A 25,658-nucleotide genomic window follows, 5' to 3' on the forward strand; every position below is an offset into this window, starting at 1 on the left:
TTGTTTTATTATCTGTGCATGATCAATGTCTAGCTTTTTCTTTTAACCATCCTTGTAAACAAATTGACCTGATTTGACTGTGCGACGTGACATCAGATGTCTGATTGTTGTGTTGCATCATGGGCAAAGTTCTCATGCCAGCTAACCTGCAGTCTCCTAAAAGGGAAAGACCAGATTTTGTGTCATTTTTGTTTTCACAACTTCAAACAGTACAACTCGCTGTGCTGTTTCTTCACCGTGCTTGAGTTACACCGTTTCTCAGTCACTTTCTGGGAACACAATCATCAACTTTACTGCGGACAGCTGTTGTTGTGGGCTAACCTGCAGCATGTAGGGGTAAAAGGTTCATCAAGCCAGGAAAAACTGTTCAGCAAGAAGAAAAAAAGTTCACCACCAGGAATTTAAAACCCTGCAACCCCTTAAAGAGTTCCTGCTGTTTTTAGCAGAGCATCTCAAACAGTTGTGTGAAAACTTTCAGATTTATGTAAAAACTAGCAGCTAAAGACAAATGTTGCACAAAATATCAGCTGTGTTTACAACAGCAACAACAACAAATGAGACGGAGACGTGCAAATAAAGAAACACCTCAACATTTATTAATCATATAGTTCTGTGCAATAACACAATATAGAAATAATCATTTTGTAAATATTACAATTTATATACACATATTTATATATATTAGTTCAGATCTGTCTGCACAAAACAAAAACATTAAATACATTCAAGGTCTGAAGGCGTCAGTCACTCGAGGAACCCAGTAAGGACATGAAGATGATCCTCAAAGGCATCCGGGTCATCTCAGAGATTTGCACCTAAAATCTTCTTTTTATTTTATTTTATTTTTTAAATTGATTTATTTATTTTAAAAAAGTGCCTACATAAATCTCCAATGATTTACTAAATATATTGATTTCATTTAGTAAATCAATCGACTCATAACTGTAGATTGAAAGCGATTAAATATTAAATAATTTTTCCTCCATCAGCATTGAATGAACACAGCAGAAACACTTTAAGAGAACATTTGGTTTCCAAGCACTTTGCTGTACATGAAATTAACATTTTATTTAAAAAAAAACAAAACAAAATCACCATCCACGACCCGAGTGTGTGTGCTTTTAAATCAGCAGCCCGTGCGCCTCGGCCCGTTTGGACTTTAATAGAAACACTGTGCAAAAGTCTCAGACACAAATGCAGAAGTGAAAAGAAACAACACGCCACTGACTTCACAAACGAAGCCTTAATGAGCCCCGTCACTGAGGGGAAAAGGTATACGACGTCTCCAGAAACACACTGAAAACAAACACACACACACACACACACACACACACCCCTTCATGTCACCGCTGTCTGGTAAAAGCCTTCCTGTTTTCACACTCTCAGGATTTCACAAGACAGCGATGATACCGCACAACACACCCCCTCCCTGTGTCACATACATTTGCTATACAATCAACGTTTATACAAACACACTATACAATCAACGTTTCAGCTATAAATGCACTTCAGTCCTCTTCATTCGGGTCTTTTTTGACCCAACAACTGGCCAATCAGAGCTTATTGTCTAAAATACCATGTGATAGGTCCTGATGCTGGTGAGCCAACCAGGAAAAGTGCGGGCAGTACAGGAGTCTGCCGTGAGCCCCTGTTTTTATGTTTTTTGAGCCGTTATCTGCAGAGTGAACACTGCACCTGTCAAAATCATAAACTACTTCTGAGTCTCTCCGTCCGACATCATGTGTCCTTATCGTCTGAAAGTGCAACGCGGAGCTGCAGGACGTCCCCGTCATTCATCCTGTCTCTGGCATGTGGCGACTGGACCTCTTCGTAAGGCGGTGGAGGGTTGTCAGGGCTTTGGCCCGATAGGAGCGGGCAGTGGCTGCCGTCTGACTGGCTGCTCGGGGAAGACTGCTGACAGCCCGGAGCCTCCTGAGCCAGGAGGAGCTGCGTGGGCCCGGGGGCTGAGCAGGCAGGGATGCGCTGCCCCCAGCTGCCGTACACCGCCTCCTCATAGGAGGGAAGGGAAACTGGAAGCCCGTCCACCATCAGGTCCAGCTGGTCTGAGGAGCGACGGCTGCAGGGAGGAAGGAAAAGTAAGAGGTTAATGCTCAGATGACAAATGAAGTGCTCCTGACCTCTGACCTGAAACTACAGCACTGAATATAAAGTAACTAAAGTTCAGCCTGTGTTTCCAGCTCCCCACACTCAGACAAGGCAGCACGTGATGCTAACACGCATTTCAGTATCAGTATTTATCAGTAACCAGAATGGATACTACGAACCCTCTGGCTTTACTACGAGGTGGAGTTGACCTAATTAAGAAGTTATCTATTATAATAATAAGAACATGTGGCAACAGCTTTGATAGGCTGATAACACTCAGAGTGTTTGAAGTGGTGTCTGTTCTGTACAGCTATTAGTTCATTTATTACTGTATTTTTATTATTTTATTTATCCAGGTAAAAAAAAAAAAAAATCTAATTGAGATTAAAAATCTCATTTCCAAGAGAGACCTGGCATCATGGCAACAAAAGTAAAAAAAAAAAAAAGGTAAAGGTACTGACTGTAAAGGTAGAATAAGATATCATGTGCATATAAATACACATAAGATGTCACACCTGTAAAAATAAGTGCTCAGAAACAAATACATGGATAAAAAGTCAATAGACGTTTCTTCTTACCTTTGTGATTGACAGGGGTAGAGCCGGGACTTGAGGACCAGGCAGGCGGTGGTGGTGAGCAGGAAGATGGACACACCCACTGCAGTCGTGGCCATGCTGGGCATTGAGTCGTCGGGTTTTGGGATAGGATTGCCTGAGGAAGAAAAAGACAGACATTACAGATGCTGAAAATACCAAAACCTTCACATTTTGTTGCCTTTTCCTGACTTTGTGCGTGTGCACACTGAACATCTTGGGCCATTTTGGGTGTGGTCGCATTTATGCATGAGACCATGCATATGCAGCAGAGCCACCAGAACATTCTGCAGCAGGTTTGAACTTAACAGGATTGTTTTCAGCAGAACAGGCTTCCAAAACTAAAATCCAGGTTCTTTGAGGAGATCTGATTATTTCCAAAATTGTGCCTGAATGCCAGATGTGCATTTGGTGTTTTTGTCACCACAATAAGACAGGTAAACTGAACCTAAATGCATAACCCTGGGAAAGGTTGTGTGTTCTGAGTAGAAGCTCTGAGCAGAAATTAATTATCTATCTCAAGATCTTTGCAAGAGGAGAGATTTTCAAGCTGTGTGGTTTGTTTGTGCCCGTGACAACACGGCAGCAGCTTTCCATGAGACTGACAGCGTCAGAGAGGAAGTGTTTAATGGTTATTATGGTGGCTTTGCCCGCTTCCTCTTTCTGCACTTTGACTTCCTGTTGCAGCACATTCGACTGAATGGCGACAGAGGAAGTTGGAACTGGTCTGAGGAAAGTAAAGCTGCTACTTCCTCTGTAGAGTGTGTCTGTGTTCACCTGTTAAGTAGGTCATAAGATAAAGACGATAAAGCTGCTGCGTCTGCTGTTTCTGCATAATTGATGCATTTAACTTACATCGGTACTGAATTATCTACATTTTGTGTCAGTGTAGAAAACATTGGGGATGATTTTCAGGTTCATGCGCAGCCCTGTGCACAAAAACAAAACTAAAAGTCCTTTTGTTTTGCATAGCTATTCAGCAAAGCAGTGAAATGTGTATTCAGACTCTTTACTGGAGGTAAAGTTAAGATTCTGAGCATCAAAATATAGTTAAAAGTACTTAAAATAAAACAGTCATTGTGCAGAATCACACATTGAAATGTGAAATAATATTTAAAAAAAAAAAAGGAAAAGGAAGTAGAGCTTTGAAGTTTCAATACAAGCCCAATAAAAGTGTACTTCAGCAGAATCTAAGAGTAAATATATCGGGTCACACTGCAGCACTGGTGGCATTGTGAGACTAAGAGTACAACAGTTCAGTGGCACTGCTGGTGGGTGTTGATTCTTGTGAATGAATAATGTGGTTTCCAGCAATAATGTAGCCACAAACATGAAAGTTTACACATTAACAGAAAACTACGACAGAGACTCGTTTTCCCCCCCCTTGTTGTTTCAGAAGTTAATGAAATGGGTGTTTTGGTAAGTGTGCGGTGTATGGGGCACCAACATGTGGCCAAAACTGAGATCTCTGTCTCTTAACACATAATGTAAATACTGTACATTTTCTAAAAGAAATCTATGCTCGTTGGTTCCATTTTATGAGCTTTCCATTATAATATTATCTTAAAAAAAGATGTTGAATTTAATACATTTATATTAGTCTAGTTATAACTACCTATTCGTGAATATTGAGAAGCACAGTCATCCACAAGTGTGTTATTTAATTATTTTTAAGGGATACATCTGCAGTGGCACATGCACAGTCTCACTAGATTGTTAATGCTTAACTTCAAAAGCTTAATTTAGTGTGTTATGATCATAGTTTTCTTTTATTCTGCTGAGACTTTGAGTCTTGCGGACGTGTGATGCTGCTGTCAGTGTTTCATTGACCAAGAGCGCTGGTTTAGCTTTAACTCCTGGAGTGGTTACCGAGTCCTAGTCCGTGCTCGTGTCCAGGGTTGTTATCAGGCTGTCATCCAGTTCCTCGTGAAACCAGTGTTTCTGAAACTGTGCGGTGTATGGGGCACGTGATCTCGGCTATCTGTTTTAAATATTGTAAAATCTGGGAAATTTGAGTTCATAATTTTCTGAACGCGTGGTATGCTGTATTGATTTCATGTGACTCAAGCTCTTTGAGTACTGCACACTTTAAAAAGCCACGCAAGTACAATTTGTTTCCTTAATCATTTTCAATAGTGCCATAAAGTCAGCGGCTGTAAATTAAAAGAAAAAATGTAACAGTGGCTGATACTCATTGGTATTAATGATGAGATGGAAATTAGATTAAGATGATGAGATGAAGCTTCATATTACTTTCTTCATATCGGAAATTAGCATTAACACATATGTGTATGCTGTCGACAAGTACTTGGTACACACACTATCTACTTCCTGAATGCTTAAAACAAGAAATGAGCGGTGACTAAAATGACTAACCAGCCTTTAGACCGGCTGGGCTGACGGGGAGATGAGTCACAGGTAGATTATAAACTTAAGTAATAATCTCTAAGCAACGCTGTGATGCTCGCTACTGCTGGGAAATGTTAAGAGTTGTCTAAGAAAATCTTATTATTAAAGAAGGAAAGTTTCATATCATATAACTTCTAAACTGAGTAACTCCAGAAGCCTCAGAGGCGATTGGATGGCTCGAATCGAAATTAACAACCTGCTGACAATATGCATGAGCAAAACTCGTAAGCATGGAAACTGAAACTGGCTTATCAGCTCCATTAAACACATCTAAGAGTGCGAGTTTAATGTACCACTGCTCTTTGCACTTAACAAAACACACAAACATCAACACCACGCCCTGATCACTTTGCTGGAGCGCAAACAAAAACACAACACGCTATAACTCTGACTGGAGGCCGTCAAACTCTCACCTTTCATGGGGATGCAGGCAGATATGGGAGGGTGCCACTTCCCGTTGCGGCACCTGGACAGTGGGGTCCTCATCTGGTATCCTGATTCACAGAAGAGGCGGATGGTGGTCTTGTGAGGGAAGCCTTGGCACGGGGAGGGATCGCAGCGAAAACCTCCATATTCTGGCACCAGAGGGTGAGTGCAGTTCATTTTGCCTGCAGAAAAACAAAACAGTGATGAGAAGGGGTCATGTTTCTCCAAGCACCAGACCTCCTGGACACCTAAGTTAGACATTTGGCCATATCCAGCTGAGAGTAGATGGCCACTTGGGAGCATCTCAGTGCAGCTCCAGAAGAGCTGAAGGAGGTGGGTCCTGAGAGGAAGCTCTGGACATCCATTGTTAGACTACGGTCCTGTGGCCCTAGACCTGGACAAGTGGATGGATGGACATTTGTTCAGGATCCATCACTGTTATATTGGATATTGTTTATGTTCTCCCTCGGCCCTCCTCCATTTTTGCAGCACTGCTCCATGTGCGTTTGTTTGCTTTTGGCTTTAAAGAACAGGATAAACATTGTGGAGGTGTTTTTCTCACTCCTTCCTTCCACCAGCTGCCACCTGCTGAAACTAAGAGAGATTTAGCTCTGTTTGGATTGAGGAGGGTTTTTTCTTTCCCCATTACATAAATATTCAGGGTTGTTTTTGTTTTTTGTTTTTGTTAAATATATCTCCTGTAGGCTTGCATTGCTTTAGAGTTATGTCCACAGTGTCCTTTGGTTTCACAGTGCTAGCCAATGATTTTGCAGGTTTATCTGCCCCCTTTGTATCTGCACTGTTCTTAAATGTATCATTGTGCAAACACTTGTGTGGTTCACTGAATTTATGGATAATGAAAGAGGACCTGCATGCATCCTTTGTCTGGATTTTAAATAACTAAACAAAAAAAAGAAACCAAAGGGCAATAAGTCGGCCTGGAGTGCAAGTTGCTATTCCAACACACTCGAAGAAGATAAGCATGCAGGCGAGGTTTCATGGTGAGGGGTGATGGATGAAGAGTGCAACACAAGCTGTGTCCACATGAAAGCACAGCGAGGGGATATTATTACAGCAAACAAGAGCTGATATGTGGCTAAAAGGCTCCACAGAGATGTGGTTCTGTTTTTTTTATGATCTTTATTTACTCGCCCACAGCAGGCAGCTTTACCAGAAACCCAGCTGTGTTCCCAACTTCCTCTATTTCTTCATCTTTCACCTTAAAAACGTATGTGTCTGCAGAATTATGGTTTCCTCCACCTCTTCAGCATTAACGTGCTGAGAGTAGGGCAAGTGTGAAGCTGAGAGTGCAAAATGACACCTGAATGAATAAAGTAAGACACTTTCAAGGGATTTCGCTCGCCTTCTAAAATCAAAGAAACAGATATTTAGACGCATCTGAGCCACAAAGTTGCACTGCAGCGTTACGAAACGCAGCTGGTTCCTATACGAGCTAAAGAGCGTGACATTAGGTTCTTATTAGGACAGGAGGAGCCAGACAGCTAGTTTCAAACCTTCAAAACAGACTGAACACAGTGACCTGAAGAGAAACTGCAGACATCCTGCCTAAAGTTCATGTAGTGTTTCAAAATCAGTCATGGTAAAGGTGTCATACAAGTGTGTTTCAGTCCAAACTGCTGCAGAGGCTTTATGTGGCCTTTTCAGTGAATTTAAAAAAAATAAAATAAGGGTGACTTTTTGATCTTTTAGTGTTTGTGTGGCTTTAATAAATCTCATGTTAAATTTCTCTTCAGGTAAGATCAGGTGGAAATCTTAATTTCCAAATAAAGTTATCTTTTCAAAACTTTCACTAAAAAGTGGTTTTCAGTTTCACTCCTGCTGGTACACATAAGGTGAGCTGAATAAAATAAGATTATATCAGTTTATTTAACCGCTTATGCAACTCAAGCCGGGGTCGCCATGCGTCTGTGTTTGGAGCTCTTTGGTTGCAGAAGGATTGTGGGAATTGAAGCAATACAAAGACACAGGGTTTTACAACATTCGTGAGAATAATCGGCAACTCCCAACTCGTCATTTCTCAAATACCATGGTTCCTGTCGTGAAGAGACAAGCTTTAAACCAAGCCCAGTCTTTGGGCAAAACAAAATAAGTCCTGCAAAAACAGGACTGTGACCTGTCAGGTACCGATAGAGCTGCGGCTGGAACAACTGATGCTCAATGATGCCTTTTGCATGAAGGGGAAACACAGGAGGCGCCTGACAAAGCTGCATTATGATGTGTCAGGCTGAGGGCTCCCTGGTTCATAGAGCGCTTTGAAACAGTCCAGAATAAATGGGGCTCGGTGGAGCTCTGGCCCATCTTCTTCCATATTTTTAATCAAATTTACAGATTTACATGTCTGTGAATTTCAGGGACATCACAGCACCATCATCAAACTGACCAATCAGCACGCTTTAGATCAAGGACGTCAAACTCACTTTACATCAAAGGCCACACACATACCCACTTTGATCTTAAGTGGGCAGTAAAAATTCCCTTTCGGTCACGGTAAAGTGGTTTAACTGCACGTTTATCTCAGCATAAGAAATGTGCAAAAGTTCTGGTTTCTCATTGCTTTTAATTATAAAGTTGAAAGTTTTGTTAATTCAAATAAAAATAATGGGAATTTTCTGTCATTTAAATGTTGATCTATCACTTCATTACTTTGGTGTAGTATGAATGTTGGGGGGAGGTGTTTATCAGTAGGACAAGCCAAAAAAAAAAAAAAAAAAAAAAATCTGAAAAAAAGTTAAGTCATTACATGTTTCAATGTCCAATTCTGGTCCCTGGGCCTTATGTTTGACACCACTGCTTTAGATGAACGTTTATGTGCAAAGTGAACTGGCCTGCATGCACACTACTCATATAACAGTTGTGAAAACTAAACTCTGATGTGTGAAGCAGGCAGAAATAATCACTTTCTGTTTAGGTTCTTCACCCCTCGTATCTTTTGGATCATCTGAGAGCAATTTCTGTCATAAAGGGGTTAAGAGGAAGTGGCAGAGCTGACACTGGCAATCTTTTTCCCTACTTCTTCTTTCAGTCCAAAATGTAAAACCACCACGATGAGATGAATGAGCACTTTGTTAGTTCTCTAATATTCAACACTGAATCAAAGTGTGCGTCATTTCTCTGCCATCAGCTCAGAGTTTTTGCTTGAGTTCTTTCAAAAAGGTTGAGTGGAGATTGCTGCGTGTTTTAAAAGCGACCCTGTTGGGGTCAGAGGTCGTACCTGCAATGAGGAGTGGTGAGGAGGCCAGCAGGAAGAGTCCACAGACCAGACTGACGGGTCCACACGGCCATGGAGAGAGGACTGAGGCCGACATCAAACCGGACTTCCTGGTGACACAACAGAGAGTCAGAGGAGGAGAAAGCACACACAAACATGCCAGCGGCCATCTTCACACTCTCACACGCACACACGGGTAACGGACTGTCACCAGGAAGAAGTCCCCCCACCTGCCAAAACCTTTCTGATTGAAACGACACCCCAGCTGTGAACGCAAACACCTTCACCCTGCTTTTGTCAGCTGTGAACCAGCCTGTCCGCCTTATTTTTCAGAGAACACCCACAGAGCGAGCCAGCTGTTGTCTTCATCCACACCTGTCAGCTGCTGATCACCACCACACCCTCTGCTCACCAAGTAGCTGCAGCTGCAGCGACAAAGAACCTCACTCTGATTTTTTTTTTAAACACAAAACATCAGATTTAAAGCCCCACGTCCTCCCCTCTGTCTGCAGCATAAAACCTGCCATTTTCAGCCACATTTAACTCAGAAAGCTGCTTTTAAAATGCAGAGAAGCAACAATGATGAAGATGTTTAAGACTATTATCCAGATTATAACCCACCAGGATCTTTGTCTAATGTTTGGAAGTACTGGGGAGTTTCTCCAGCCTCTGAAGGAGGTTTGAGAGCCAACGGAGTAACTGAATAATCGTGTAGCATCTGTTTGTCACTTTGTCACAAAGCAGCGTCAGCCACACGTTATATCATAGCTCTGTGTTAAAATGCCAAACAGTCACACACTTTTATTTGCTTCTACTGGAAATGCAGCAAAGTAACAGTAAAACGTGGATTTTGCTGATGATGGCTGAGCAGAAGTTTTCTGCAAAAATAATCAGATAAAAATTCGCCCACCAGCTTTTCAGACCTTCTGTTTGTGAGGTACAGCCAATCAGAAGAAAGTTTGACTGCTTGTTTCAGTCAGAGGAGGAACTGAGGATGTGCACTGATGCTCAGTACAGTTCAAATAAAGATTATTTTGGACTCAGAATCATGCAGAGCTACTCTAAAAGAGACACACACCCTACTTTATTTCACCATCTTCCCATCAAACCTTTAACCAAGACAGCACGGCCTGACTTCAACCTTTCAGGTGATCCATTCTGAAACTACCACCTCCCACTGTTTACGGTTTCAACAGTGGCCATATCGACCACCGCCGCCGTCTGACGGCGCCGATACAAAACTTTCTTCACGCCGAAACCGAAAGCAATCGCCACAGCAACCAAACCTTTATCTCCAAATCACTAACATTGCACGCACACACTTCCTGAGATAAACTGGTTCCAGACCTCTGCCGGAGCCGGAGCCCAAATGCCAGCATGTGTGAAAAGGTGCGTGTAGGTGTACTTTGCCCTCTTTCATTTGTGTTCGGTGCTTTCATGTCGACAGAGATGCCAGTCATCTCTGGAGCAGCCGGGGGAGGACCCACTGCCTCAGCGAGCCAGCCAGGCTTAGATGCACACACACACACACACACACTACAGATTAACACACTGAAACACACACACACATTCACACCATCTCCATCTTCTGTGACCACAACCTGTGTGGGAGGTCTGCATCTTAGTCATCATGGATCTGTGTGATATTAGAACTTGTGCTGTAATGTTTGTGAAGTTAGAAAAAGCCTGGAGGCAACAAGGCTGCCGTGACAACAGAGTGATAAAATAAAACCAGCCTCATCAGGCCTTCCTGTCTCGCTACAAAGCCCTGAAACGACAGCCAGGCTTCGCTCGGTTTGGCAAACTTTGCGTTTGAAGATGTGAAGCACCAACGCAGACTCGATCAGAATCGTTCTGGAGAGGCTTAAATGTCAGATTTCCTGCCGACTTCAGGCTGCGCCGGTGCAGTCTGGGTGCTGAGGACTGGTGATATGACTGGCTGATGCTACAGGTGACTCCACACTGCAGGTGCAACAAAAATGCAGCTGCACAGTGAGAATAAGACAAAAGCAGAATAATTTCACAGAGAAAATAGTTCCTGGAGCTGGACTGTCCTCCCCCATCACCTACACCTCCCCTTCATGACTGAGGTGAAATGATTTCATCGTAACTCAGGGTGGCCACGCCTGTGTGTACACATTTCACCTTCTTTATCTCATATTAGAGTAGCATTTGCTCTTGTTTAGCTCGCTCTTTCTTGGAAATATTTTCTGGCGCACAGGACCTGATGTTTTTTCCCCCATGTTTGCAGCCACAACATCGAGCTGTTTGGCACAAACAGAGGAAGCAGCTGGCGTGAGCACAGGTGAGAAGGGGACTGCAACCTTGAGGGAGCCTCGCGGTCTCGTACAACATGACACAGACAGTAAAGATAAGGGGGAAAACAAAAGCGTGAGTTATGGAAGTTATCAACAGTAGTTTGTAGAAGCTGGTGTTAAGCCACATCTGAGAGCCTGGTGGATGAGTAGCCGTGATGAAGAGTCCTCCTGTGAAAGCCTGAACTTTGCTCTTTTTGCTCCAGTGTGAACGTGAGAAACGAGCAGGCAGATGGAGGATATAACACTTAATGTCAGGGTATGATTATTACCGCTTTTAATTAAGAACTGACTCCAGTTTTTAACCACAAGTTAGAGTCAACATGTGAGCTCCATCTCAGATATCATAAGATAGCATGTGATTAAACCTGTGTTTGGGGTCAGGCTCCAAAATCCGTCTTTTCAGCTGACCATGCGGTAGGAAATTATTCCTCACTTATGTTTTGAGACAACAACAAAAAAAAAAAGAAAGAAAAAAAAAACATCAGTGATGAAGCAACAAACAAAGAAACAGAAACCTGGCCTCTGTGTACACAGTGCACAGCAGCACTCTGTGGAAGTGCTGATGCTGCATTACTGAGCCGATGGCAGGGATGCAGCAAGCATGCCACCCTGCAGCTGCTGCTCCCGTGTGCACCAATATTTATTTGAGACACACGAACACATCTCAGTGCAGGAGGGAAACAGGAATATCATGTGTGCTTCACTTAACTGAGACATAAATTAATAGAGGAAAAACATGGAAAGCAGGATCATTTCACGCTTATAAGCACCGTCAGAATTGCTGCCTGGTTTCTATATTCTGTTTATAAATAGATGTATACATATGCAGGTTTTACAGTGTGTCGTGTTTTGCATGCATGTTGTATCGCTCTATATTTTTTACTGGTCTAATCGTGTGTGCCGCGGCTAAGGGAGCTGCAGATCGAGACTGAAATGTGGTGAAAGTTCAAAGCTAAATTAGCACTGGAGATCCTTCCTGATGATCTCAGATCTCTTTGTGGAAATGATTTTATCCATAAAGTGTTTCCTGTTCAGTGAGTCAGATGTAAGATACTAAAGGTCATAAAATCTGCCAGAAATTAGCCACGCACTAATATTATGGCAGTAAAACCGCTTTGGTCTGATATTACAGGTTCATTTAACCGCTCAATCAGCCAGATCTGACAGGAACTTTCATATTAGCTCATCCACCACAGTCCAGATCCTTCCTTCAGGTTTTTACAATTAACATGTTTTGACTCATAATTTCTCTCATTTTGCTATGATTTTTAGTTGATTAATGTTGAAGAATGTGGAAATCGGCCCAGCTACGCCTTCAGATTGCTTCTTTTATCATTCAACAAACAGCATAAAAACAAAGGAAAGCAGAAAATAACTCAGAACAACTCATACACTGGTTTTCCTTCATCCTGCCTCCTCAGTCCCTCAAGAGTCAAGACTCCTCGTTCACGCAAGCATAAAGAAATTAACGCATTACTGCCGGACTGCAAAAAAACCTTAGCATAAATACTCTCACATAAAAATAAATATGAATGCAATATATAAATAAAACTGACTGAAAAGTACGTCCCCCATCACAAGTCCACATCTGACGGTCTTGGTGTTAATGAACGTGACTCAAAGAGCACTTCCCTCACCCCACAACCAAACAATACATCGGTAACATCACAAGTGCGCTTGAGGGTGATAACCTCATTACTCAAAGGCGTTTTTTTCTACATCTGAAGCTCGCATCATTTCCAATGTTCACGAAATGTGGCAGAGAAAAGCAGGAAAGTGCTTAAAGTCATATTTCATCTGTAGACCTCTTACAGTGCAGAGCCCTGACAGCTTAAACCCTTCAAATTAACCCTTGAAGAGGCTTCAAGGACTCCTGGAAAGCCTTGAAACTAAAAGCCTGTCCTTAAAAGCTGCACAGCTCCTGTCGGATTACAGATTTCTGCTCACAAACACTGTTTGTTATGTAAAAATCCCCCCCGTTCCACCGCATCATCATCAGCATGACGGACCTGTTATTTTTAGGCCCTTCAGTCGTTTGTGAAGGAGCCGCTCTTCTGTCACCGCAACAATAATTCAATTACAGAAACCGAGCGCCCCTGCGCGATCTGCTGTGACCGCCGATGTTTACTGTGCGTGGATCCAGCGACATCAGAAAAACACCCACACACCAGATCACAGTGGGAAGCCCTCGCTGTTCGTCTTTACACCTGCGTTATCCCGCCGTCACCCGGGCAGGTAAGCGCAAAGCCCGACACCTCCTCGGTGTGAATGGAGCAATGGAAGGGAGTGAAAATGTCAGAAATAATATGAAAAAAGCTCACCTGAGGGCTGAGAGCGAGGCACGGCGGGGTGATCGTGCACCGGAGCGGCTGCAGGGCTGTCGAGGACTCCTGGTGTGCTTCCTCACCGGTTTCAGGGCGCGAACCGAGGGTCGATCAGACCTCCGCGACCAGCTGACGATCGCTGCTCCTGCACAGCAACAAGTGGGACCTTTTGGGCTGTTCTCCCCTCACTCATCGATCAGCTGTGTTTGACAGCGACACATAGGCCTCCCATTGGTTGCTGCTGCCTCCAAACACCGCCCACCTGCGCGCCTGCCGTCATATTCTGGAAACGCTCTCTTTAAGCCACAAACACACACACACACACACACACACACACACACACACACACACACACACCCTTACCCTTTAGTTCCTCTTAGCACAATTAGGAAAAGGAAACTGTGGCCGGTTCCAAAATAAAAATAAACATATACAAAAAAACATTAAAATGAGCTGAAAAGCCGATGAAGTGACTTCCTGGAAGCACATTTAATTAAGCAGTGGGCTGAGCTGCTCGCAGTCATAATGAGCTGAGCCTGTTTAACATGTTTGTTAAACACAAAGCAGACTACAGCTCATAGTCAGGTAAGTCAACAGCCCTGTTACTACACCCTGGGAATCATGTCAGTGATGGCAACAGATCATGGGTGTTATGGTAGTGATGTTACACAAGATACCCATGAATTTAGGCAAAAACTGTACATCATGCTGTGTTTCACAAGAATTGAATAATCTACATGTAACAAGCAGGAAAATTCCCACTATTCTTCTATAGATGTGTTTTTTCTGTTAGCTACTAGAGGAGTCGCCCCCTGCTGGAGGCTAGAAAGCTGCACGCACAGACTGTATTTAAAAGATGGACGTAGCATTCGGGTTTTGTAAGTAAAGACTTAAACCTTTTTTTCTTTCAAATGTCCAGCAGAGGGCGACTTTTCTGGTTGAAAATTGACAACTCTACCTGTTCTTTGGTCTATGACTTTGGTGAGTACTTTCATGAATTTGGTGTCTCCTTCATTAGTTTCAGGTGTTATTTTATAAAACATGATGTCCACATTTAGAAATGTCCCTGTTTGTTTCAGCACGGAGGGATTCTTCAGGGCGGGTGATTCACGAGTGTCTGCCTCATGAACATGGGCCTAGGTGTCGCAGTTAGATCGACCTATTTCTAGTGTTTTAAAAGATCAAGATGGAAACGATGACTTTCAAATTGAGTCTTTATGACGGAGCTTCACTAACCACTATGTGACATCAACACTCATACAGTCATCTATTAGTGAAACTGTGAGTAACATTAGTAAGACAAGGGCGCAGGGTCAAAACAAGCAAACCACAGGTGAAGTGCTGGAACTTATTTGAAACCAGATGTTTTCATGATGATCAGAAACAGACAATTTAGCCATGATTTCTCCTGCACGGGTAAAGCGGGGCTCTTTAATGACCAAATTAGACCACACTTTACAAATCCACCATCAGGTTGCTCTAAGGAGGGCTTCAAGCTAATGGCTGAGGTTGTAAACCCACCAGGAAACTGTTTACTGGGGTCACAGATTACAAAAGCAGAAACTTGTCTCTAATCAGAGGAGTCGCCCCCTGCAGGTTAAAGTAACTTAATTTTTCAGGCCTCATCTTTTATAAAATGGACCTTCTTGCACACAAATGTGTGTGTGTGAACAACCACATTTCAACTGAAGAGAGGAGCAGAATGAATACAGGAAGAAAAACAAGTATAAAAAGTATCCAAATTCAGTTTTTCTTTTTACATACTTCAAAAACAACCTGGTTCCAAGTTTTAGGTAACCCATCCCAACAGGCACAGATGCACACTCATCTTGAATATAGCACAAGATCTAAACATACAAACAAGCAAACCCCTCACTTCTTCTTTCCCATCTGTCTGAGGTTCACACGCCCACAGGGACCACAAACACAGCTGTCATTGTTTGGAGGAACCCACCCTTCAGTCTCACTGTTGACAGTAAAAGCGACGAGCCGCAGCCTGCAGAACACGGTGCCGGCGGGGCGAGTTGACGGAAATACTAAAAATAAAATGGCACTGACTCCCTGCATGCTGCACTTTTTTTTTTAATCAAGGTTTCCTCTGGTGGCTGTATCAGCTCATCAGCAAACTCACAAGAAGTTTATCAGGTGTCAGATTTTAGCCTCACTGTGGCAACATCTCTGCACTAATTGCATATCATCCATGTTCGACTTCCTGCTTATAAACTGATGACTGTGACACACTCAGCAGCTCTGAAGGCAGAAATCAGGAAAATAAAACTGCTTTTTAAATACTAGGAGAAAATCCCACACTTGACAGCAGGGAGGAAGAACTCCCTTTTCACAGGAAGTTGTTTGGATTGAAGTCTTAGTTGGACTGATTGTGAACCCTGCACCTTATGTTTGACACCACTGCTTGGGGAGTAACAGAATACATGTACCGGTGTTACATATTTAAAATACAAAATATGAGTAACTGTATTCCGTTACAGTTACTGCTTAAATTGTGGGCGGAGCAAATGTGTTTGTATCTGAGCTGACCTGGTTTTTCTCGCTTCCTGCCTGATGGACTTCAGACTTTCGCTCATATACGTCACCACTGATTCACTGATCCTTTCCACCGCGTGTCAATAAAACAGTTAATGCATATCTTCCTTGTGTGGACTTCCCCTTTAGTTGCAAGATAAAGTCACTTGCAGGCACGTGCAGGGGGCTTTGGCACCAGCCCCTTTCCCTTTTTTACTTTGTTTTTTAAATTTGTGTGTGCATGTGGACTCCTGCCTGTGCCCTTCAACAATAACATTTAACTAGTAATCACATTTTTGCTAAATAAAAGGATCTGGCTTGCATCAGTCACATGATTACGATTAACCAATGCCCCAAATATCTCAAAATGCTGATTTTACAGCAGCAGAATTATTACATCTCTACAGTTTAAACATTTAATAAGCATTCTGCCTGCACAGAGTGGATAGTCAAACAAATCATCATCATAAATACATTGTTTTGTCAATAAATACATTTTTATATTTATGATTTTATTTTATTTTTTAATTCTTATTACTTTATTATTATCATCGCACTACGAATAAATAATAAGGGAAAAATTCTGGATCACGGTTCCAAGCGCTGTCACCAATCTTTGCATTTCATTATTATCTCCTAACACCTGTTTAATCAGCTACCATCTCTCCTGTGGACTTTTTAATGTCTACATCATGTCTAGATCAACACAGGCCTGCCCTCCAGCACGATCAGCAGCAACATTGTACCCATCAGGTAAAACATGGGCTACGTTTGCTTTGCATTGTCCCCCACCTGAAGACAGTGATGTAGTATGATGTGATTCTGGGTTGTTGTTCTTCAGCTTGGTTCTATGCGTCCCTGTTTAACTTTGAGCACCCGCCCCTTCAAACATCTCTGCACAGCCATGGCCACTTGTAACATATGTTTACAAACTATGAAGCTATAATTAAGCCTGGAGTCTGAGAGTGAAGAGCTGCGTTAGGATAATGAGATCCTATCAGGCCTTTAAGATGCGAAGAGGAGTAGTTTCAAACTCAAGTGGAGTGAAGGACGACTCAGGAACAGACGCGTACGTTTGTTATTGTTTAACTGCCACCACAGAGGTTAGGCACGAGAATGAGGAGCCAGCTTGACACACTAAATTAAATGTTTCAAATTCAGTTTTCAGGTAACATATGTTTAGAAATGAGAATGTAACAAAAACTTTTTTACTGTCATGTTTGCTTATTTAGGTCATCGAGACCTCAGACGTGGCCAGAAGAGCCGCAAGCTGCTGTCATAGAGGAAGGGTTAAGCTGCACTGAGCCACATACCAAACAAAGCATGAAGACGCCATCTTTAAAATGAATTCTGGTCCGTGTCTCCGTAATAACCTCTGATCTGTAACTGGGCCAAGCTCTTTGACTCGTGTTTGTTTTCCACCATGTAAACACATTTATGCACGACCAACATTTCAAACACACCAGGCACACGAAGAAAGGAAATGAGAAACTCACAGACTCTGTGGATCTTTTACAAAAACTGTATTTGCAAAAAAGTAAAATTTGCAGAGTAAAATCTATGTTTTTACAACACCAGTGACATTTACAAAAACGGTGCAGGTAGTCGCTCGCATGTCTGACAAAACAACACATCAACAAAATCAGATATTCAACAAGTCAGTGGAAATCTGAACAGGCCGTTTGTTGTATTCCAGTCAGTTACTCGTTCGCTGTGGAAACCAGAGGAAGGTCCTGCAGGAGTTTTCCCAAGAAGCAGGAAAACTTTTAAAAACGATGCCTGAAAGAAAGGCACTGAACCCTGAACCCTGTTAACAAAATGATCCACAGGACGCCTCTGACAGATCTGTAGGAAAATCGAAAGTTAGCAGCCCTGCTTCCTGAAAAAAAATCCTTTTGGACCGGACCTCTTCCCTGGCCCCATCAATCAATCAGATGTCTGTGAGGAATGTCAGTGAGAGCTGTCACTTTAAGCATGTTTAAATGATGAAGACCCCTCAGATATGTGAGATGAGAAGAGGATAAAGCATCATGGAAGTGTCCTTCTCCCCCATCACCAGCGGTCCCAGCGTCAGAGTCAGTTAGTTGTCTGTCAAGTAGTGGCTGTAAATGTTAAGGCATGAAATCGCGACGTGTCTGCACACACAGCAGTACAATCTGGTCCACGGACACGTAGTTACGGCTACTTAAGCAACATCTGGCACACCAGATGAACAAAATTCACATTGATAAAGGACAGCTGATCAAACGGGGGTGACACAAAAAACAGAGCGTCTTTACAACATGACAAAAAACTGTCACCAGACTAAAAGGGACTCGATCTGACCCGGGATCAGGGCCGCTGTTTGGGACAATTAAAAAAACAAAACAAAAGAAACTCCACACACAACAGAAAGAAAAACTTAAAAACAGCTATGAACAGACTCCTGCGCACTAACATCCAAAAACATATTTAATTTACTTGCAATGTTTCATATTAGACCTTCATCGTGGACGTGTTCTGTTCGACTCACGAAACAGACGTTTCTACTGCAAGAAAAACACGTGAAACGTTTGCAGAACAAAGTTAAAAATTACGAGACTGAAGCCGTTGGTCTCGTGCGTGCCAGTTTCTCTGTGCATCGCAGTTTTGAGAGCAGTGAAGTGACCGATTAATCCGGAAAGCACGAATTAAAGTAAATCTAGGTTAAGGTGTCAACGAGCCACAAAATTCAAACCTCTCACAGGTCACATGAACACGTTCTGCTCCCGGCAGCGCTCCCCGACAGCTGCCGTCTCTCACAGGTTTCTCAGTGTTGGGAGAATCTTGTTTTTGCATCAATTCATTTAATCAATATTTTTAAATTAATATTTACACTTAATCTTCTTCACTACAGTTTGATGCTGATGTCGCCTCCTGCACTCGCTGGAATGAGTGCACGTGTGGAGCAGCGACTCATCCATGAAACGAGAGCGATTCTGACTGCTGCTATTGTTTTTCAGTTTTTTATCATTGATGAATGTGTGTGAAGGGCACGATGAAGCGTGGAGGACAGGCAGGTGAGACATTTTACACAGAAAAACAGACTGGAGGAGTTAAGGAGGAGAAGGAGAAATGAGGGCAGAAGCTACGACCGTGTGCAGCTTTTGTGGTTCAGCGGATCCACGCTTGGTCACGGGTTTTGGCTGAACAGGTGAACGAGGCTCTCCTGCTGGGGAAGCCTCCTGGATGTCCTCCCCTGTCTCTATGTGGAAGATGATAGCCTACGCTGTTCTTCCAGAGAAACCCTAGGAGGCATTGGAAGAGCAAGCAAACAGCCAGGGTTTAAACCCATGACCTTCTGATGTGTTAAAAGCTGAGCTGGCCCGGTGCCTGATCCACAGAGACCCCAAAGAACTGCTGCCAGACATGCAGTCCTACTCTAAATCGTATAAAAGGTTCTATTTCCACTGGCTATCTGAAAAAAAGCCTCCTGCCCAGACAGACCAGAGCTGCCCAGGATGAGGGACGAGGTTTAAGTGGTTTTAATGTTGGGGCTGATGTGGCTTCAAAACAAACAATTAAGAGTTGGACTCTTTTTCTGCTTTTCCAGTGCCCCCAGTATGATCCAGTCATTTTAACCAGCAACTTATAACAGATTAACAAAGTTCAGCAGGAAACACAGCCAATAAAAACCCAACAAGAATCAGCGGCATTAGCAGGAGGCCAGTCTTCTTGTTAATCAGTGTGAAAACGTACAGTTTAAAGCTGAATTTAGAGGCTGATCTGGGATCGATACACAAAACAGAGAACAGCAAAGTTCAGAGTGTTTCAATCACTAAATAAAGATTGTCATCCAGTCCGGCATTTCATTCGCCTTTTGCGCTCGGTGACTCATTACCAGCCTGCTCCACTTTTCACCACAGAACATCCAGATGATAATTTACAGCCTGGGAAGCTGCCAAGAAGACAAAGTACAAAACGCCTGCGAGACGTTTCAACTGAGCGGATGCTTCTGAAGAGGAGGGAAAAAAACAAAAGAAGAGCGGCAGGGACGAGGTTTACAATTAACCTACGTTCATCCTGTGGTGGCACAAAAACATGCAGATTGAAACCCGGGCATGGAAAATATCGTAACGCATGTTTTCATGGGGTGGAAATTATTCTTTTTCCGCCTCCACTTTTATGAAAAACTGCAGGAAGGCATGGGCACATCAGTGCTGAGCGCCTGAAGCTAAAAATTCAACACGTTATTATATGATCAGAGGTTAAAGCGGCTGAAAGAAAGCTTTTCCCCGAGGTTAAGGTGCCGCCTAACGGAGTCTGCATCTTCAATGTAACCACAGAAGAAAAACCGTGAAACTGTGCGGGGTGATGCTGCTCTCACTGAGAAATCCTTCAGCCTGCATCATGAAAGCAGGGTCGGTTCTGCTTTACTTGATATTAAACCTGCAGAAATTCCAGGTTTTAGCCTGTGCCAAAGAAAACCAGGGTATCATTAACACAGGCGTACTGTTTTTGTTTATGAAATGGTCTTAAGTAAGCTGAAATCACACATTTCTACCAGCGAAGGTAACGCAGACCCTGCTGACATGTTCTCACGTGCGTAAACGCTCGTTTTAAGACTGGAAAAATCCCTGAAAACAAGGCCAAAGTTTCAAATATCGAGCAGCTGCTTCCAAACATGTTTTGGCCTCCAACCAAAGGAAAATCACCAGGGTTGTATAAGCTGTTGTTTTTGTTTGTTTGTTTTAAAGCTGGGGTTTGTTAAAGATTAGAGGACCTCATTAAGGAGTTGGACACGTCAGCATCAGTGCGGAGGCTCTACTGGTCTGCCGCCTGGACACCAGGAGCAGGTTGTCTTCTTTTATTTTTGTTATTGGCAAACAGAATAAAGGCTCACTGATGTCACATCTGATAAAAACCACAGAAGCGATCCAGTGTCAAAAACAAAGCTTTACACCTGCGTTCTTCTAAATGTCCAAAAGGTGGCAGCTACTCTGTATAGAGGTCTTTTTTGTAAAGATTTCATTTTTAGAGTCAGATGCCGATTATCCAGTTTATGCACAGTCAGACTCCTTTTATATACAGTCTATCGCTAAAAAAAGGGAAGGCGTGTATAATTTAAAACTATTTTTTCACTGAGCAGTCAAATAGTCATCCAAACCGTCACATCTGTTCCCCGTTTCTCACCCTATTAAAGTGGGACAGCCTCCAACACTGAGCTGGACAGTGAATGAAATGGATGGGTCAAAAATTATTCTTAATCAGAAGTTAGTTGGGTTAAAGGGGGTGGAGCTAAAACAGCTCTTCTCAGATGGAGGATGAACTGCACCCTGTGTTATTTTGGACTTGCAAAACACTCCAGCAGTCCTGCGCAGCTGGAAAAGAGGGTGTCATTTTAACCATCTTCAAACCGCAGCTAGCTGTGCTCTGCAGAAATGATAAACAATGTTAGGAAACAATGAGCTTGAACTAAAACCTACTTCCTGCTTCGACGTGCTTCTACTCTGTGCTGCTGCTCTTTGTACAAAGCTTCAAATATGTCAGTTAGACAGCTGCTGCGTCAGCATGGTTAACAATACATTTATGTCAAGTACAGTAAATGTGCTAAAGGCCACCCAATCATACACCTCCAGGAGTGTTTCCAAAAAGCAGAAGGCACCTGTAAGTGTGCTACATGTTTCCCTGTGTCCATCGATTGGAAGTATTCTGGGTTGGCAGTTTATAAAAAGCCACCTGACCGAGTTCTGGTCGGATGTGGAGGCTGAACTGGAAGACAAAGAAGGAATGGAAACAGGCCGAGATAGGAATGCGTCTGCAGGTTGTTTATCTCCGTCTCCCTGCAGGGCGCTGGATCACAGCAGAAGCAGCTTTCCTTCCATCGTTCTAAGAACGACTGCTCACAGTCACACACTGCACAGATCTCAGACGGGTAGTTAAGTCTGAAAATGTAAGCCTGACCCCCTCAGAATCAGCTGACTGCTTTTTTTACACCAACTTCAGTTTATGGAATGAAGCTGTGCAACATTTTACCTTCATACTTTCAGAGTTACAGCCCCTAACGGAGGCTTGCTCTTCATTAAAAGTGCAAAGTTTTGTACTCTTGATGGTCTGCGATGAAAAAGCTTCCACAGCATGAAGGCAAAATTATGCACAGCTTCATGAAATATACTAAAGTTATTGTACATGAAGAAAAATCAGCTGATTCTGAGCAGGTCAGGCGGGAAGAACGGAAGTTTTCATGGAATGACTTCTGTTTGCTGGTCTTAGGATTGCCAGGGCAGAAGCATACCCCCCCCAAAAAAAAGAAAAATCAAACTGAACTATTATAAGTAGTTTTCATTTATTAGTTTATATCTTTATTTATTTAAAAATTCTTCGTTTAAAATCAGTTTCCTGAGTGGTCTGCATGTTTCAGTTTGCTGTAATGTGGCTGTGTAGACAGCCCAATCCTCGGGTTACTTTGATATTTCACTGAAACTAAAGAGATCTCGATTTTTTTCATATTTAGGTTTTAGTTTATTTTTACCAAACTGTGATACTGTCAGTCGATTTCAGCCGCCTAAGGAGGAATTTGGGACTTGAGTCGTCATCATTTGGTAACGGTTATGATTTCTATGAGCTGCAAGAAAATTAAAAGAGGAAGGGCAAGCCGAAAAAAAAATAAATCACATTTCCATATTCTTCTTCTACCCATCAGAGCTCTTTACCCATTTAGATTGTTTTGGTGCGAGTTGTGCAGGTTTGGAGAACATGGATGTAGAAAATTGTGGAACTAAATAGTCCTGAAAGCACGATAAGCTCAACAAAAGTGCCCTCATACAAAAACCAAGAATTTTCATGCAGGAACTATTTTCTCTCAACCAAACCACATCTGAAAGCGTATCATTCTCCAGGAGGAAGTGTAAGCGGCCCGTGTCGAGAGGCTAATGGTCGTGCACCAGCAGAGCTTGCAGGTCCACATTTACATATTGAAACTTGTACTGTTACCAGGGAGTGGTGCCAAAAAATATGGTAATATGGCTGTTGTTGCTCCAGCAGCTGACTGTTTTCAGGTGACAGAAGTCAAAATACACACCCTCTCTCCTTCTTCTCTGTCGCTAAACCGAGTGTTAAAAAGAATGAAAACTTTCCACTTTCGTCAGTTTCTTTTGGTTGCATTTCTTCCTCTTTGCGAGGAACTTTATTGCTGTTCTCTTCTCTTGCTGTGCCAGATTATCAACCAATCAGCATCTGACCCAACCCCGTTGGCTTTTTAGAGGGCCGCAAACACTCCAAAGCATGTGTGCTGGTTGAATTTGCACAGTTCCTCTCTCTGTGCAGCCAAAGAGCTGAATAAACAGACGCTGCACCACAACATTAATGTCCTCCCTCTCGGCTGAGCTGTAACGATAGCAGGCCACATGCTTCTATTCACTGGAAAAAAAAAACAGTTCCCCCATGAAACAAACTGTTCGTTTGAGTAACCGGGTAAAATGATGGCAAGCTCTGCAGCACTTTAATAACCATTTAGTTGAATTATATTAAAGCAAAGGCTGATATCTCCAAAACTGCACGACTCGCACCAAAATGATCCAGATGCATAAGCAGCAAAACAGTCCAGAGGAAAAATGAACAAGCCTGATTTTGGTAACCTGTCCCTTAAAGGGTAGATCTGTGCCTCAGGTCTCGTGCTTCCTTTAGTTTTTAAACATCTCTACATTATTAGCAGCTGGAAGCAGATTTTCACACGAGTGTTACATCTCCAACAGACACACTCCCCGCTGGAGCGTGAGCAGCACAGCTCATCGACAACGAAGCTGCTTTTCTTAATCATGGCTGACACTTCTGTTTGTGAGGTGGAGTAGTGTTAACATCGTCCTATAAATAAAAGCCTCTGCGTGACAGAGACCTGGTATTATCTTATTTCAGAGTGGACTCAAAGTGGCAATCAAACACGAAACGAGCAGAGGAACAATGTCAGCAGCTGGAAACTTTGGACAAAGACATGAAAGGACCACAGAATAAAAACAGCTCAGTGACGGGCCAACGAGCAGCAAGTCAGGCTCGTTTTCTAGTTTGTCGAGTGAGCGTTGAGTGTTTGAACCTTACTGTTCTAAAAACACGAGTGAAAATCAACCAAACCCAGGGGGTGACTCAGACACTCAGACCCAGGTTTAAGGGGCTGTGTGTGCTGTATGTGGTCTTTCTCTACAAAACAAAATCAAACTGGGAGTGCAGCTTCTATCTCTCATCAACAGTGCTTAAGAAAAAAAAAAATCACCACATCTCACTCTAAAATAAACCAGGAAACACTTTACAACAACAATAAAACAATCACAAAACAGATAGTATAACATCACAAGTGATATAGCTCTCTATGTTCATTGTACTTCAGGAGAAAAAGAAGAAGAAAATTCATCTGAAACCACGACTCCAGTGTTTACCTTTTCACTTAGTGTACGTTTGCTTGTTTACGACAGGAAATTAGTGTTTTTAAGGCTACAGAATAAAGTCGGAGCCACAAGATTTCCTCTCTCAGTAGTAAGTTCTGGCTGTGATGAGGACAGTCTCCGAATGCAGGAAAAAAAAAACGAAAGAAAGAAAATCGGCTTACAGATTGTCCAATAGTGATGTTAAAAATCAGCCAATGGGCTCTCGGCTCCTTCAAAGCATCAGACTGGTGTGCAAAACCTCACCTTCACACCTCAAATCCAGGTAAGGTCCACAGATAGGAGAAAAAAAAAGATCCACAGTTCTTAATCTTTCCAATTGAGGCTCTTCAGGTAAAAGTGTTTACAGGAGGCTCCTCTGCTGCTCACACACACACACACACGTATGAAACACACACACACACTCCACCTTATTGCCTCTGTTTGTTTTAGGAATTCACTCTCACAGTTCAGTGACTCACAGAGGATACTCCTGCACACCCTGTTTTCACGTCTCCTGTCTGTGACCTCTGAGGGTCACTCCTGTGTGTGCAGGAGTATCCTGTAACACCATCTCCAGAGTCCAGGCGTCTTAGTGGCGCGTATTATCTCACTTCATCCTGTTCTGCCGCATCAAAGGCACGATGCAGGACGGCGGCCCCCCCTTCGACAGGAACGGGTGCTTGAGAAGCTCGCTGGCGGTGGCCCTCTGAGCCGGGTCTCGCACTAACATCCGGTCCAGGAAGCTTTTGAGCAGAGGGGAGACCTGGGAGAAAAGAGACATCCAGGTGTTACTGATGCTAGAGTTAAGACTTTAATTGCTTGATGCCAAAACATCCAGCTGTTAATCTAACAACCAATCAGATGCTTCATTTGACCACATTGGTTAGTTACTCACAGTTTACTTGTTTTGTTAAAACATGAATAAAAGTTGAAGCTTGTACTTTATGTTTACCGATTGTGTTTAGATGCCGATGAAGTTACAAGCCCCAAAGGCAGGAAAAACACTGTTACAAGCCAAAGACTCAAATATTTTAGTTCAAAAACAGTCTCAAACTGTTTTTATGTCCCTGAGAGCAGACATGCCTGATACGGTCATCTCAGGCACATGGAAGCTGCACAGAAGCAGCTTTTTTCAGACCGTGTGCACCGAGGGATCCAGAATAAATAAAAGTAGTATTATTTTGAATTGTGAATCATGTAGAGTTACTCTGGGAGAGTCCAGGATTAAAAATATCAAGATGGGAATGAGAGTCTTAGCTCCCTTTGAACACTGCTTTTAATCTGAAAGCGTACTGCCCTGATGGATGTGATACTCTTTAGCTCGTTTTGATGCATTCTCAATCATCCAGGTAGGT

At 42.8% G+C, this 25,658-nt stretch overlaps 2 protein-coding genes and 1 long non-coding RNA gene across 8 annotated transcripts in view; all 3 read right to left on the minus strand.

Moving 5' to 3' along the window:
• Positions 1–574: 574 nt before the first annotated feature.
• Positions 575–13,404, minus strand: LOC120737070. The gene is made up of 2 exons (XR_005696667.1): positions 10,283–13,404; positions 575–1,336 (listed from the first exon to the last, which is right to left on the minus strand). It is a non-coding gene; the product is annotated as an uncharacterized LOC120737070 (long non-coding RNA).
• On the minus strand, positions 719–13,509 carry zgc:152863 (uncharacterized protein LOC562658 homolog). The gene is made up of 5 exons (XM_040037520.1): positions 13,403–13,509; positions 8,767–8,873; positions 5,522–5,716; positions 2,685–2,817; positions 719–2,077 (listed from the first exon to the last, which is right to left on the minus strand). Exons 2-5 carry the CDS (start codon positions 8,858–8,860, stop codon positions 1,738–1,740), a joined length of 762 nt encoding a protein of 253 aa, XP_039893454.1. The 5' UTR covers positions 8,861–8,873; positions 13,403–13,509; the 3' UTR covers positions 719–1,737.
• Positions 13,510–17,434: 3,925 nt separating this feature from the next.
• pak4 (p21 protein (Cdc42/Rac)-activated kinase 4) overlaps positions 17,435–25,658 on the minus strand; it is a 43,773-nt gene continuing 35,549 nt past the window's right edge. For all 6 annotated transcript variants that reach the window (XM_040037487.1, XM_040037490.1, XM_040037492.1 and 3 more), the window contains one exon: positions 17,435–25,066. In XM_040037487.1, the coding sequence (XP_039893421.1) occupies positions 24,911–25,066 (156 nt within the window). In that variant the 3' untranslated portion in view covers positions 17,435–24,910. The remainder of the gene's footprint in view (positions 25,067–25,658) is intronic.

The sequence above is a fragment of the Simochromis diagramma genome, unplaced genomic scaffold (assembly GCF_900408965.1).
Source record: "Simochromis diagramma unplaced genomic scaffold, fSimDia1.1 OVJJ01000463.1, whole genome shotgun sequence".
Taxonomy (NCBI): Eukaryota; Metazoa; Chordata; class Actinopteri; order Cichliformes; family Cichlidae; genus Simochromis; species Simochromis diagramma.

Coding starts and splice junctions, on each gene's coding strand:
- zgc:152863 (XM_040037520.1), bottom strand. CDS start 8,860: ATGTCGGCCTCAGTCCTCTCTCCATGGCCGTGTGGACCCGTCAGTCTG. Junction 5,717..8,766: donor CTCACCACTCCTCATTGCAG/GTACGACCTCTG, acceptor GTTTTTCTGCAG/GCAAAATGAACTGCACTCAC. Junction 2,078..2,684: donor TACCCCTGTCAATCACAAAG/GTAAGAAGAAAC, acceptor TCCTCCCTGCAG/CCGTCGCTCCTCAGACCAGC.